This window comes from Oryx dammah, unplaced genomic scaffold (genome assembly GCF_014754425.2).
Source record: "Oryx dammah isolate SB20612 unplaced genomic scaffold, SCBI_Odam_1.1 HiC_scaffold_21, whole genome shotgun sequence".
Lineage (NCBI taxonomy): Eukaryota > Metazoa > Chordata > Mammalia > Artiodactyla > Bovidae > Oryx > Oryx dammah.
The window spans coordinates 46559080-46572823 of record NW_024070205.1 but is presented as its reverse complement, the minus strand read 5'-3'; the positions used below and the strand labels follow the sequence as shown (position 1 = coordinate 46572823).

General features: G+C 35.4%; 1 protein-coding gene across 11 annotated transcripts in view; it reads left to right on the top strand.

The window, feature by feature from the left end:
• Positions 1 to 13744, top strand: part of CEP170 (centrosomal protein 170) — a 136555-nt gene that overhangs the window by 83273 nt on the left and 39538 nt on the right. For 6 of the 11 annotated variants that reach the window (XM_040263585.1, XM_040263584.1, XM_040263581.1 and 3 more), the window contains exon 9: positions 1218 to 1861. In XM_040263585.1, the coding sequence (XP_040119519.1) occupies positions 1218 to 1861 (644 nt within the window). The remainder of the gene's footprint in view (positions 1 to 1217; positions 1862 to 13744) is intronic. The other 5 variants (XM_040263590.1, XM_040263588.1, XM_040263589.1 and 2 more) reach the window with 2 other exon arrangements.

The following is a 13744-nucleotide window of genomic DNA, read 5'->3' as shown; positions in this document are numbered from 1 at the left end:
CCATTAATTAAACTAAACACCATTTTATTTTTTTTTCTTTTCGTATTGTATTTTCAGTAGTTGCTAATTTGAAGGAAGATTTTCAGATTTAGTTCTGAAAGTATTGACATACACCTGGTTGACTAGATTCATTTAAGCTTTCTTCTAAATAACTATCTTTTAAGCTCTCATTTGTGACTCAGTCTAAAACACACATAGAATAACTCAACTTTCCATTAAATTCATGCTATAAGAATATAATAATTGCCATTTGAATATTTCCTCTAATGTACTTATTGTTTACATGATAAGAATTCTAAATCAGTGAAAAATCAAGTAGTTTTAATAAAGTTTCACACTTAGTCCTTAATAGAGCTATGAAGAGTAACAAAAAGCCTCTGGTAGGAAGCTGATGTTTTCAAAATTCAACTGCAGTATTCTATCTTGACTCTATATGCTTAATGGAGAAAACATATTTTTATCTCGTTATATTTAGCAACATGCCATTTGTCTGGTAGGTTTATATAGGATTTCATAGTCTATGCTTTTTCCACGCTAGACCTTTTAGCATGCTTTATTTAACTTGTTAAAGCCACCAGAGTTTAAATGAGCACACATACAAAATTGCAAAAATTATAGCTAGAAAGATGTTTGTAAATAATTGTACAGTAATTGGTGGAAACTGCAAATTTGCATTTTCATAAATTAAAAAGGAAAGGAATGCAGTACTTTTGAAAGTTTTGAACATCACTGAAATTAACGATTCGTTACACTTTTTTATTGCATTTGCATTCTCTTCTCCTGTGTAATGATAAGCATTTTGGTGGGATCACACTTTTTTCTGTCTTTTCCCTTCTAATGCTAAAGATAAGTTTTTGATTGTTTAAGTAACGTATAAGTTTTAAAGGCAGGATTAATATTTAATGTTACAAATACAGACTATCATAGATGTAGCACTGCTTATCTTTTAAGGCATTGATGAACCATTATAAAGTCAAAATTTGGAGAAAGAAAAGTAATCCTATTCAAGTGTTTATAAAGGACTCATTGTTGGTTGATGAAATTTGAATGTAAACATTGCAATTGAGGGAAGTTTGCAGAGCCTGTTACTGAAAAGAACATATGACTTTGGATTGAAAGGGGGGAGGGGCAGAACAAGCAGCACTTTTGTATATGCTTTGATTTTCTACATAGGATTTTTTCCCTTCTCTATTATGCGGTTTCTTTTCTGTGTCCAGGAAACAAACATGATGATGGTACACAAAGCGACTCAGAAAATGCTGGGGCTCACAGGCGCTGTAGCAAGCGTGCAACTCTTGAGGAACACTTAAGGCGCCACCATTCAGAACAGAAAAAACTACAGAAGGCCCAGGCTACTGAAAAGCATCAAGACCAAGCTGTTGTAAGTCAAACTGCTTTTATGATTGCATTCTTTGATGAAGACAATCCCAGAAAAAGAAGGTCATATTCTTTCACTCAGAGTACGGGAATCTTGTGTCAGGAAACTACTTATTCAGCACCACATACAAAACTTGAAAAAACAAAATCTCCAACAGCAGATGCCAAAGTGGTTTCTTTGTCTTTACAGACTAGCTCTGCGCACCACAGAGGGGGGCATGGTGTTCCACATGGGAAATTGTTAAAACAGAAATCAGAGGAGCCATCGGTGTCAATTCCCTTCCTACAAACTGCATTATTAAGAAGTTCAGGGAGTCTTGGGCACAGACCAAGCCAGGAGATGGATAAAATGTTAAAAAATCAAGCTACTTCCGCTGCTTCTGAAAAGGATAATGATGATGACCAAAGTGACAAGGGTACTTATACCATTGAGTTAGAGAATCCCAACAGTGAGGAAGTGGAAGCAAGAAAAATGATTGACAAGGTAAATAATTGGTATTAGTTTTCTTGTGGTATATTTAACTGTTGGAAATTATTAGAGGATATAAAATGTTTTCATGTAGTTAGTGTATTAAAACTTCAGGATTTTATTAGGGAACTGGAAACCTAATAATAAGACCAAAATACTTTCTGATTTTGTTCTGCTATATTCTGAATTTGCCTGAGTTTCATATGTAAAGTTCTGTACATATAAGCTGTTTGGACCTGTTAAAGTTGTAATAATTTAAGATTGACTTTTTAAATGCTACATCTTGACCATGCTCATTTTGCATTTAAAAACTAAAAATCAAAGAAAACCAGATTACTGTTGACTCCATTAATATAAACATGAACTTCAGTTGAAAATATTTAAACAAAGTTTTCCTGCCTACTAATTTGATTTTGGAAGCAGATGAAAATACATGTTTTAATCCATTTTATTCTTTCTCCTTAGTTTCTTCTGTTAATTTCTATTCACTGCTGTCTGTGGTGATAGAAAAGAAATGTATAAAAACAAAATCAGTGTGTTTATGATACTCTGAGTTTAACCAAGGGTATACCTAGTTATGATAGTTATTTATATTACAGATTTTATTTTTGATGTTTTTGATTAATGTGTATAATGATTGTTGTATGGTTTAAAAAGTAGTTTTGCCCCCAGTAATGAAAGATTGACTTTAGAATCTGCTGTATATTTTATCCCCTGGAAGACAGAAACATAAATTTGGCTAAGCATTAATCTCTTGTTTCAGTTCTTGTTACTTAGCATGTGAGCAGCATTAGCATCACTAGAGAGCCTGTTAGAAATACAAAATCTCCAGTCCATCTTAAATATAGTGAAAAGGAATCTGCTTTAAAAGTAGGGCTCATATGTAGATTAACATTTGAGATACACTAGTTCAGATGATGAGCTTAAACAGTGGTCTTTTAGAGAATAGACAAGGTAACCCTTTGGGAAGCAGGAAATTAATAGGACTTATATTTATTTTTAATTTCATAGTTTTTATTTCTGTTTAAGAGTGTGTTCTATAGTGTATACAGTGTGTGTATGTATATATATATAAAATTTCTAACATCCATCTATTGAGGAGCAAATGCTCAGAATTTTTCAGTGTTGGGGTATAGCACTCCAGACTTTCAGAAACCCATTAGTTTAGGAAATAGATATTATGGTAGTTGTTAATAAGAGAAATAAATTTTAAAAATAAAGAGAAATAAAGACGTTTTTTAAAAATTAACAAACAGATAAAGTAATATTTCTAATAATAGTAAAGGAAAGCTAAGAACACAGTTGTAGCAATAGAAAATGACTCAGTCATTTCTAATTATTTTCATCACTGTGAATCAATAATGACATTACTTTCAGATTAAAGTTAGTGTATTGCTATTTAAGATACTGTCAAGTAGAAAATAAAAGGATAAGTTTTGAAAAAAAGCTATTAAGTGTTAAAATTCAGATTAATTTTATTCTAGTGTAGTTTTGTTTGATTTATGTATATTTCATTTATAGTTTATTGATGTTCCTCTATTAAAAGATCTTTCAGTGGGAGATTATATTGTAGTAGTTTAAAAACATGAACACTTGTAGGCAGACAGATCTGTACTAGATTACCAGATATAAGTACACTGAGTGAACACTAGATTGCAAAAAGAATTCAATAAAATATATGAGGCTTATTATTATAATGCTATCTTATGATAAAAGGTCTATAAATATTAGCTATGTTATTAACCTTATGAGTAGTTTCCATGTATGAATCTCTACACTAGGTTTTGATAAATCCTGAAAAGTTCCTCAGCATTGAAAGGGTCAAATCTGAAACTCAAATGGAAGTTAAAGTGCAAGGAAATAGCCTGGCCACAACTACAGAAAGTCAAGAAGGAAGTCATTGTTGGTAATTGAGACTCTTGAGAAGTAAACTGCTGGATGAAGAGAAGGACCATAAAACCTGGTGTATACCTGCTGTCCATAATAAACATCCTTTTTTTCATTTTCAAAAAGAGTCCCAATTTCAGTGACAAATTATTTGGTCACACTATGGATAAAGAAAACCAAGAATCTAAAGCAGGATTCATTTAAGGGAATAATGTCAGAATGTGACTGAGTCGATAGTTCAGTCATTCTTGGTTTGTATAAGCCAGAAAACAAAGCTACGGCCGTAATTGTAGAGAAAAACAGGAGTCACTACGTTATGTTGTGGATGCCAAAGAAAAAGGGCTGGGATTCTGCTGGCTGTGGGTAAAGCTAGAGGCCAGAGTCAGGCTGACGAAGGTCAGGCTCTGGGGAAACAAATGTCTGAAGAAAATGAAGTGACCTGTGAGCATGAAGAAAACAAAGACCCAAAATAGTCAGAATCAGGGCGTAAGAAGGACTTTGGGAGGATGGGAGGAGATTCAGACATCATATCGAGTTGTTCGGGTAAGCTTTGTCATCCATTTTCTCCCTTTTAACGTTGGGGTGTGTGGGATGGAAGTGGGGACCATCAGCTGTTGTCTATCTGAATTTAATTGTTATTTGGGCCTGAAAACTTCAGTGTGGTCTCTTTCCTTTTTTACTCCCTCATTTGAGAGCTGGTTTATTTCATCAATTTTTTTCTCAACCTTTATTCAGCATCTGCCATGTGCCCAGCTTTGTGTTAGGAGAGAGAGAGATTGAAATGGAAAAGACAGTGTTCTTCCCCTCAAGAACTAAGTCTATGGAGGCATGGGAATACACAAGTGAAAACATATGCATTAAAAATAGTATGGTGGATGCTTTGATGAGCACACTGTTCAAGTAAGGGTACCAATAGCTTCCATGAGGAGATCTCAGGTTAAATATCTTTTTGTCAGAGAAGTCTTTAGCTGTCCAATCTAAGGAAACACCCCTCCTCCACCCCCGTACTGTCAAATCAGCTTGTTTCATTTTAATCATAAGCTTTTTCACCATTTGATAGTTTCCTGTTTATTTATTTGCCTCTCTGCTCCCCTATAATACACACACAAATACACACATGTGCAAGAATATAAACTCCATGACTGTAGGAACTTAGTGCCTGGCATATAAAATGTCCTCAGTAAATACCGAATTTAATTGCCAACCGGGCTCGTTTTGAAACATACGGCATTACTCCCATAATAGGCATGGTCAAGGAGAGTTTTTCAAAAATATGGAGCAATCTTTTCAAAAGCCCAGGAGGGTAGAGGCCTTGTTCAGAGGACCACAGTTACTTTCAGAGAGATGAGGTTGGACTAGACATTGATGGCCTCTCCATAGCGTATTAAGGACTTTAGTGTTTTTGTTTTTCTTTTAATGCTGAATGCAGTTGTGAATCATTGAACAGTGACATGGCAGTGACATGCAAATCACTGTCATAAGTGTGAAGAATGGATTGAAACTTGGAAAGGCTGGAAGCAGAAAAGGTGATTAAAAAGCTACTGACATGTCCAGTAGTCAGTTAAATATAAATGTCTAGATCTTAGGTAAGAGATCTGGGCTAAAATAACATTTTTGGGATTACAAGAGAGTAGCTGTGAATGCAAAATACAGATGAGATCATCTGGAAAGAGTGTATAAAAGTAAGAAGAGGCAAAGTACAAAATTCTTAGCAACACCAGTATAGGTGGACAAAGGAAAAAAAGTGAGTAAAGGAGGATCAAACGTAAGAGTAAGAGAAAACCAACAGAACAATAGCAGCTTGGAATCAAAGACAGAATAATAAAAGTGAGTAAGCAGCAGTTTCATATGATACACTGACATTAAATATGATAAGCGCTAGAATGCCTTTTCAGTTTTTCCCCAAAGTACATTGTATTTCTGTGTCTAGAGACGATAAAGCAGAACGTATACTTGCCTTGCAACTCAGGAGAAGTTGCATACTGTTAAAGTAGGATCTCTTTAAAGACATGATCAAGCTATAATGCCATTATCTTTTTCTGTGTCAGTTGTACTGTTATGTAATTCAAGGGCACTGAGATATCTCTGCCCCAACCTCCAAGTTACGGGATTACAGCATTTTGGTTTATACTTCTGTGTTGTGTGTTTGTCAGTAGATAAAACTTATTGTATGCTTTGTCCCCAAATTTACTTTTTATAATATTAATGCAAATGTCTGTTATTCATAAAGAACTCTTAAGTTTTACATCTAAGCTTACATGGAGATGTGCTATAATAAGAAAGTGCTGTTAACTGCCTGGATTAAAGGTAATTATCTTCTGCTGCAATGATAGCCTCCCCTAGACCTCCCTCCTTTGACTTCCCTATAATAACCTAGAGAACCCATCATAGTACCAGTTTCTTTCCCCCACTCCTTCATCCAAAACACTGCTAAGGGAAGAGGAGGATACTGTCAGGGCTACTTTATAGACTTTTAGGCTAAATGAGAAAGACTTGTAGTGAAAACAGAAAGCCAAATATTAAATGAAAAGAAAAAATACTGGTCTTTGTAGAGGGCTGAAGTTTCTTTTGAAAAAAGTATTTTTCTTCTCCATAAATTTCATACCATGGACCAGTTCTACCAGATACTTCTTTCCTGAGTTTTGATTCCCCCAATGCCTCTTATTAGCATATCCTCTCCCTTCATGGGGCCTTGTATCTATCAGTGCTGATTCTGTAGGCAGCAGGTGGTAGGGAAGAATCCAGAACCAGGAGAACTATACAGGACTGGAAACACAAAATGAGGAACATCGACAGCAGTGAGACATCCCAAAGGAAGTCAGTGCTGAGAACTTGGATCCAGGTATAAGCAATTTGGAATGAAGATATTCCAAACTCTGTGACATTCACAGCAAGATTCTAGACTAGGTTCAAGTCAGAGCCAGGGAACTGTGATAAAGCAGAGTCAAAACCTAGGTAAAGAGAGCCTGTTAGAACAGAGGAGGGAGGTATGTGCAGAGTCCACCCATACCCAGTCAGGTGTCTGGGAACTAAAGGAAAAGAGATCAGAGAAGAGCCTTGAGTAGTAGAAGAGGACCTTGATAATAGAGGCTGCATTTGGAATTTGACTTAATATTTTTTTTCTAATTCCTATTAATCCAGAAATAATCTGAGTTATTATAAGGGCTGAAGCAAATAGTGGTTCTTAACAGGTAAATTCTGACAGCTTGATTTTTTTTTCTTTTATGTTAATCTTCTTTCCTGCTGTCTCTTCACTGAACAATTTAAAAAACAATTTTGTATTAGGAGAATTCAGTTTTGGTCACTCTGTTGATGCTCCTCTCCCCCTTTTAACACTCCATGCCCTTCTTAGTTACAAGAAACTCTTTACTGCTGTATTAACCCCCAAAGCTTCATAAGGAAACCCTCACCTTTTTTTCAGTTAAAAGCTTAAGATTTACTAGGTTTGCCCCGATTTTCCTTTTTCTACCACTATAAGAGATCTTATTTATTTTCCTGGTTTTTAGGGGCTTTTCACTTACTGTGCCCTAGTCTAATAAGCTCTTCCCTGTGTGGTTTTTTGGTTTAGTTTTGCATGCCTACCTCCTTCTTATAATTTACTTTCAGAGGCTTTCTTTAACCACTCTATCTATAAAATAGCCCCAGCATTACCCTCCTATAATACTACCGTGATTTCTTTATAGAACTTACCTCTAGCTAGTTTATTTTCTCTCTGTCCTTTCTAGAATGATCTCATTTGTATTCATCATGTTTGTATTTCTTGTGCCTAGAACAGTGCCTGGTATGTAGTAGACACTCAGTAATTATCTTGTGAATGGATAAATGAGAAAGAAAAAATATTGACTTGATTTTTATGTTTATCAATATTTATATGTGGTTAGTTATATGTTAGCTAATTTATTTCAGTGAATTTATAGATTGATTAAATGCAGTAAGGCCTCCACAAACAGATTTTCCTATATTTTATGTGCTGAAATTTGTTTATATCTTGATTCCAAAATAACTTGTTAAAATGTATAATTTAAAATCTGTGTTTTGTAAGTTTTTCTTTGTAATGAGAAATATGAAAGCTGCAAAAGACTTAGTTGCATCAGAAGAAATGTGTAAGTTTCAGGGGGATTGCTTTGATTAATAGAAATCTAGAAATACTTTTCAGTTTCTATTAATACCCACTTAAGCACTTAATGCTTAAAAGTCTGTTTGGCAAAGAAAGCATAAGATAGTAATTGATGAGCAGCCAGATTTTAGGTATGAAAGAAAAGAATGCATGACAATGAATTAAGCTATAAAAAGGAGAGAAACTGGACATTTTAACTATAGAAGCATTAGATAAGAACTGAGTGTGATTTGAATATACAAAAGGAGGAACTAATAAAAAGAGAATGCAAAACAGTGATGAAAAAGGAAAAGAAGGTGGCTATAAAAGTCCAAAAGAATAGGAAGAATCAAGGATGTAGGGTAGGTTCTGGGAAAGGACAGAGATTTACCCAGACAGATGAAAAGGAAGAAGGTAAGGTCAGATGGTACCTTTGAGTTCAGTTCAGTCACTCGGTCGTGTCCGACTCTTTGTGACCCCATGAACCAAGCATGCCAGGCTTCCCTGTCCATCACCAACTGCCAGAGTCCACCCAAACCCATGTCCATTGAGTCTGATGCCATCCAACCATCTCATCCTCTGTCGTCCCCTTCTCCTCCTGCCCTCAGTCTTTTCCAGCATCAGGGTCTTTTCAAAGGAGTCATCTTTTTGCATCAGGTGGCCAAAATATTGGAGTTTCAGCTTCAACATCGGTCCTTCCAATGAACACCCAGGACTGATCTCCTTTAGGATGGACTGGTTGGATCCCCTTGCAGTCCAAGGGACTCTCAAGAGTCTTCTCCAACACGACAGTTGAAAAGCATCAATTCTTCAGTGCTCGGCTTTCTTTATAGTCCAACTCTCACATCCATACATGACCACTGGAAAAACAGTAGCCTTAACTAGACGGACCTTTGTTGACAAAGTAATGTCTGTGCTTTTTAATATGCTGTCTAGGTTGGTCACAACTTTCCTTCCAAGGAGTAAGCATCTTTTAATTTCATGGCTGCAGTCACCATCTGCAGTGATTTAGGAGCCCAGAAAAATAAAGTCAGCCACTGCTTTCACTGTTTCCCCATCTATTTCCCATGGAGTGATGGGACCAGATGCCATGATCTTCATTTTCTGAATGTTGAGCTTTAAGCCAACTTTTTCACTCTCCTCTTTCACTTTCATCAAGAAGCTTTTTAGTTCTTCACTTTCTTCCATAAGGGTGGTGTCATCTGCATATCTGAGGTTATTGATATTTCTCCTGGCAATCTTGATTCCAGCTTGTGCTTCTTCCAGCCCAGGTTTCTCATGATGTACTCTGCATATAAGTTAAATAAGCAGGGTGACAATGTACAGCCTTGACATACTCCTTTTCCTATTTGGAACCAGTCTGTTGTTCCATGTCCAGTTGTGACTGTTGTTTCCTGGCCTGCATACAGGTTTTTCAAGAGGCAGGTCAGGTGGTCTGGTATTCCCATCTCTTTCAGAATTGTCCAAGTTTGTTGTGATCCACACAGTCAAAAGCTTTGGCATAGTCAATAAAGCAGAAATAGATGTTTTCTGGAACTCTAGATGGTGCCTTTAAAAATAAACAGGTAGGTGGCTCAGTGGTAAAGAATTCACCTGCCAATGCAGGAGATGTGGGTTCGATCCCTGGGTTGGGAAGGTTCCCTGGAGAAGGAAATGGCTACCCACTCCAGTATTCTTGCCTGGAAAATCCCATGGACAAAGGAGCCTGATGGGCTACAGTTCATTGAGTTACAAATGAGTCAGACACGACTTAGTGACTAAACAACAAAGTTCAGGTAACATTTACTGTATTAGCCATTTGAAGTATACAGTTTATTGATTTTTAGTACATTCACGTTGTTGTGCAACCATCAACACTGTGTAACTCCAGGACATTTTCATCACCTGATAAAGAAATCCCATGCCTATTAAGCAGTCAATCTGTCCTCTGGCTCCTGGCAGCCACCAGTCTGCTTTCTGCATCTGTGGCTTTGCTGTTTCTGGCCATGTCATATAAATGGGATCTCATAGCATGTAGCCTTTTATGACTTGCTACTTTTCACTTTGTATAGTCTTTTCAATGTTTGTCCATGCTGTAGCATGCATCAATACTTCATTCCTTTTTTTGACTGAATAATAAAAAAATAATAATGGTGTGTGGATATACCAAATTTTTTAATCTGTTCACTCATTAATGGACATTTGGGTTGTTTCTACCTTTCAGCTATCGTGAATAGTGCTCCATGAACATGCATGTACTTGTGTTTATTTGCATATCATGCTGAATTATAATATATATCTCATACCCCCGTTCTGAGCTCTTCTTTTATAACTTTGTCTGATTTTAAATTTTAAAATTGGTTAAAAATATGTTATAGAAATAACAGTGTTAAATGTTCAGAACCGTTTATTCCACTGAATTTGTCGGCTTTTGCGTTTTAAAAATGAAATTAGATTTTCTTGGAAAACTGCAAGTTCAACTTCTATTAAATTTTCCTGATTTTGTTCCCTGATGTTAGTGGCGAGCATTCTGCATAATTCTTCAACTATCATGTGTCAAGTAATTTCCATAACCCATGAGAAACTACTGTTGATTTGAACTAATAGAGACTGGCAGATTCTTTACCGTCTGAGCCACTAGGGAAGCCCCATTTCCATTTCTGTGGGAGAATAAATTACGAATTTCAACTGATTTGGAAAAATTTTAAACTAATACATTGAGGACTATTGCTATTTTGCTCTGCATTAGTATTATCACGTTTGTATGCGTAAGTCTTCTCCCTTCCTCTACCCTTTTTCACACTTCTCTCAGCTTTCTGTCACAAGAAGTGAGCAACCTTATGTCTGAGGTTACCAAATGTAATTTGATCCCTCTTTCAAGTATTCAGTAGGTGTAATATTTACCCCCGTGAAAGTTTATCTTGGGTTTGATATACCATTATTCCCCCTTCTCCAACTTCCGATTTCAGAATTAGACACTGGACATTCTCAATATAGTCTGAACCTTTAACTAATTATGACTATAGTGATAATATGGTGGTGAAAAATCAAGGTCAAACTTTTCATAGGCTCACTTTGTGTTATACATGCTAGTCTTTTATCATCCTGAAGAATGTTTAGTTTATTTAAATTTAAAACTAAAATCTAAAAATATTGCCTAGTTCTTTTTTGTTTTAATTACAGAGTACCTCTGCTTGGTTCAAATGGCATTCTGTTTTTTTGTTTTTCTTTTCCCCTAAGCTCCTGATTTAGACCTCAGCTCCTTGAGAGCAAGGACAACAACAACAACAACAACAACAAAATATATATATGAGTAGGAGGTGGCAACCCACTCCAATATTCTTGCCAGGATAATACCATGGAAGAGGGACCTGGTGGGCTAAAGTCCAGGGAGTCGCAAAGAGTTGGACACAACTGAGCAACTGAGCTTATATATAGTTTGTTTATTTTTTAAATGCCCTATGGTGAACCCACAACCTACAAATAATGTTACCATACCTCAGTAGCAAGTTGTTAAGACTATTTAAAGTAACCAATGAGATATAGCTGTGAAATCCCAAAGTGAGATGCTACATATCACATGTACGTATTCAAAGGAAAAGATTGAGAACATGTTCCCTAATTCTATCTTCTTACCCTAAACCTAGAGGCTCCTAGAGGAGTCACAGGTCACTCCCCCATATAGAGATGCATCTGTCTGGATCAAGGGAATTATAGGGAAGAATACATGAAAACACTCCCAGCCCCTAAGGAACCAGAGAGCACAGAGAGTACAAGTTCAAAAAGAAATTTTCTGTTCCCATACCACTCCCGCTCCTTCCCCATGCCCTTTGGAAAAATTAAAAACTGACAAACTTAGGAGCAGGATTCCACTTAGGAAATACAAAAGTTGGACAGGTATCTGCTCTTTCTTTCTTTCTCACTTTAAACTTCTAATCTAAAAAAGTTTCTAGCTGAATGAGAGGCACCCTGATTTTGTACTTTATCAAGTTTGGGGGTTTAATTGAGCCCTGCATAGTGGGGAAGAGAAAAGATTCATGAGCCTAGGTTAGCATAGTATGTGTGTAATATCACTGAGCCATCGAGGAGGAGAAAGTACAGATAGGTTGAATAACTGTTTGCAGTTAGTGATTTCAGTGACGATCACTTGGGGACAAAATCTAGAATGAAAAGAGAAAATCTAGCAAGCTTGGTCTCTGCTTTGAAGAGCCTTCAAGTTGTGTTTAAGTTATTGTATGCATGTCAGATTGTATGTACTTTTTTAGATGTGCAAAGTACTATAGCTTTAAAGTACACAGAGTATAGCTATTTCTGTCTGCTTTGTTTTCACATGAAAGTTGTAGATTTTTTATACTGAGACATGAAAATGACAATTTAGATTTCAAGCTGAACTAGTTATTTGTATCATTAATTTTTCAAAACTATCAAAAATATAGGTATGAACTTTGAAGGCTTCCTTGCTCATATGGCAGGCATTACCTCAGGCTGTATTACTTGTTTGGAAAATATCAATACATTGCTACTTCTCTGACAGATATGTGTATAGCTGTTAATAGCTCTGATGTTTTAAGAGGAATCTGTAGGAAGTCATGTGACTACACTTTCTGTACAGTTTCAGTCCCCTTCCCTAAAAATATTAGTTCTCTCTGTGTGTGTCTTTCATTATTATTTCAAAATAGCATCAGAAGCAATTTCAAGAGATTTAATAGATTCAGAACTGCTGATGCTTAGATATTTAAGGAAATCAAAGTTTTGGAAGTCCATTTCGAGTATGGATTAGAATTAAATATCATCAAATCAGAAATTAACTGAAGGTAAATTTTATATTAACGTGCCAGAGAGATACAACATACAAGTAATCACATGTGATTATTTTTATCTTTTTCTCAAAAACTTGAGTTGTAATTTTTTTGTGTGATTATGCACATAAGGAAATAAGCTTCAGTAAATGTGGAGTTCAGTGACTTGAGTTAGAGATAATTTTAAAATTTTAAGGTAGTCACACATAACTTAGTAGTTCTGATTTCTTTCTTTACAAGTGGAGTTGAAGGCAGAGCACATGGAAAGATATATTTAGTATGTCTTACTGCTATTCTTGTTAAACTTGCTAATTCTACTGTGTGGCAAAATGAAATGGGTTTGTTTTTCCCTTCTGTATACTAAAAAAATCATATTTAATAGTCAAACAATAATACCCAGTTTTCTCTTAAAGCAAAGGATATTTGAATATTTGAATACTGAGTGGTTCAACAGAATATTAAATCATAATTCTTGAGAACTGTACAGTCATATTTGAATTGAATATTAAGCAATGACATCTAGTGGTAACATTTCCAAGTTCAGTGAATTTTACAAATTTGATATTTGCTTTACTAAATGTAGACTTCAGAATTTATCAGCTATCATTAAAAAGTACCATATCATTAAAAAGTTTTCTAGAAAATAGTTTAACTTAAAGATTTTTTCCATTTTTGTAGAAAATGAAGGCTCTTTGATTTTATTCTAAATCTCTCTTTTACAAAGTGCTAATTCAAGCACATGTTACCATTCTTCATTTTAATAATTAGAACCACAACTAATACCTATAAATAATAACCATTGGCAACCAAGTAGACTTAAGAGTAAAACAGTGTTAAAGTTTAAAGTTATAAACTTTTCCCAGTCAATTCAAAGCCTTAGTTATGCCAATAAATGAGTAAGACTCAGGTAACTGCCCTTAAAGGTTCATGATTGATTGTTGGTCTCTGTGTTTAGAATATTTCAGAAGTGTTGACTACAGACAACCTTCTTATTGAAAATACTAACCTGTGTGAACAGACTCAGGAATCTGCATTTCAAACAAAGGCCTTTAAGTTTAAAAATTATGTTCCACTCTACACAAAGTTTAAGAATTATAGTATATTTTATACAAAGATCATACAATAAAGTCTGTTATT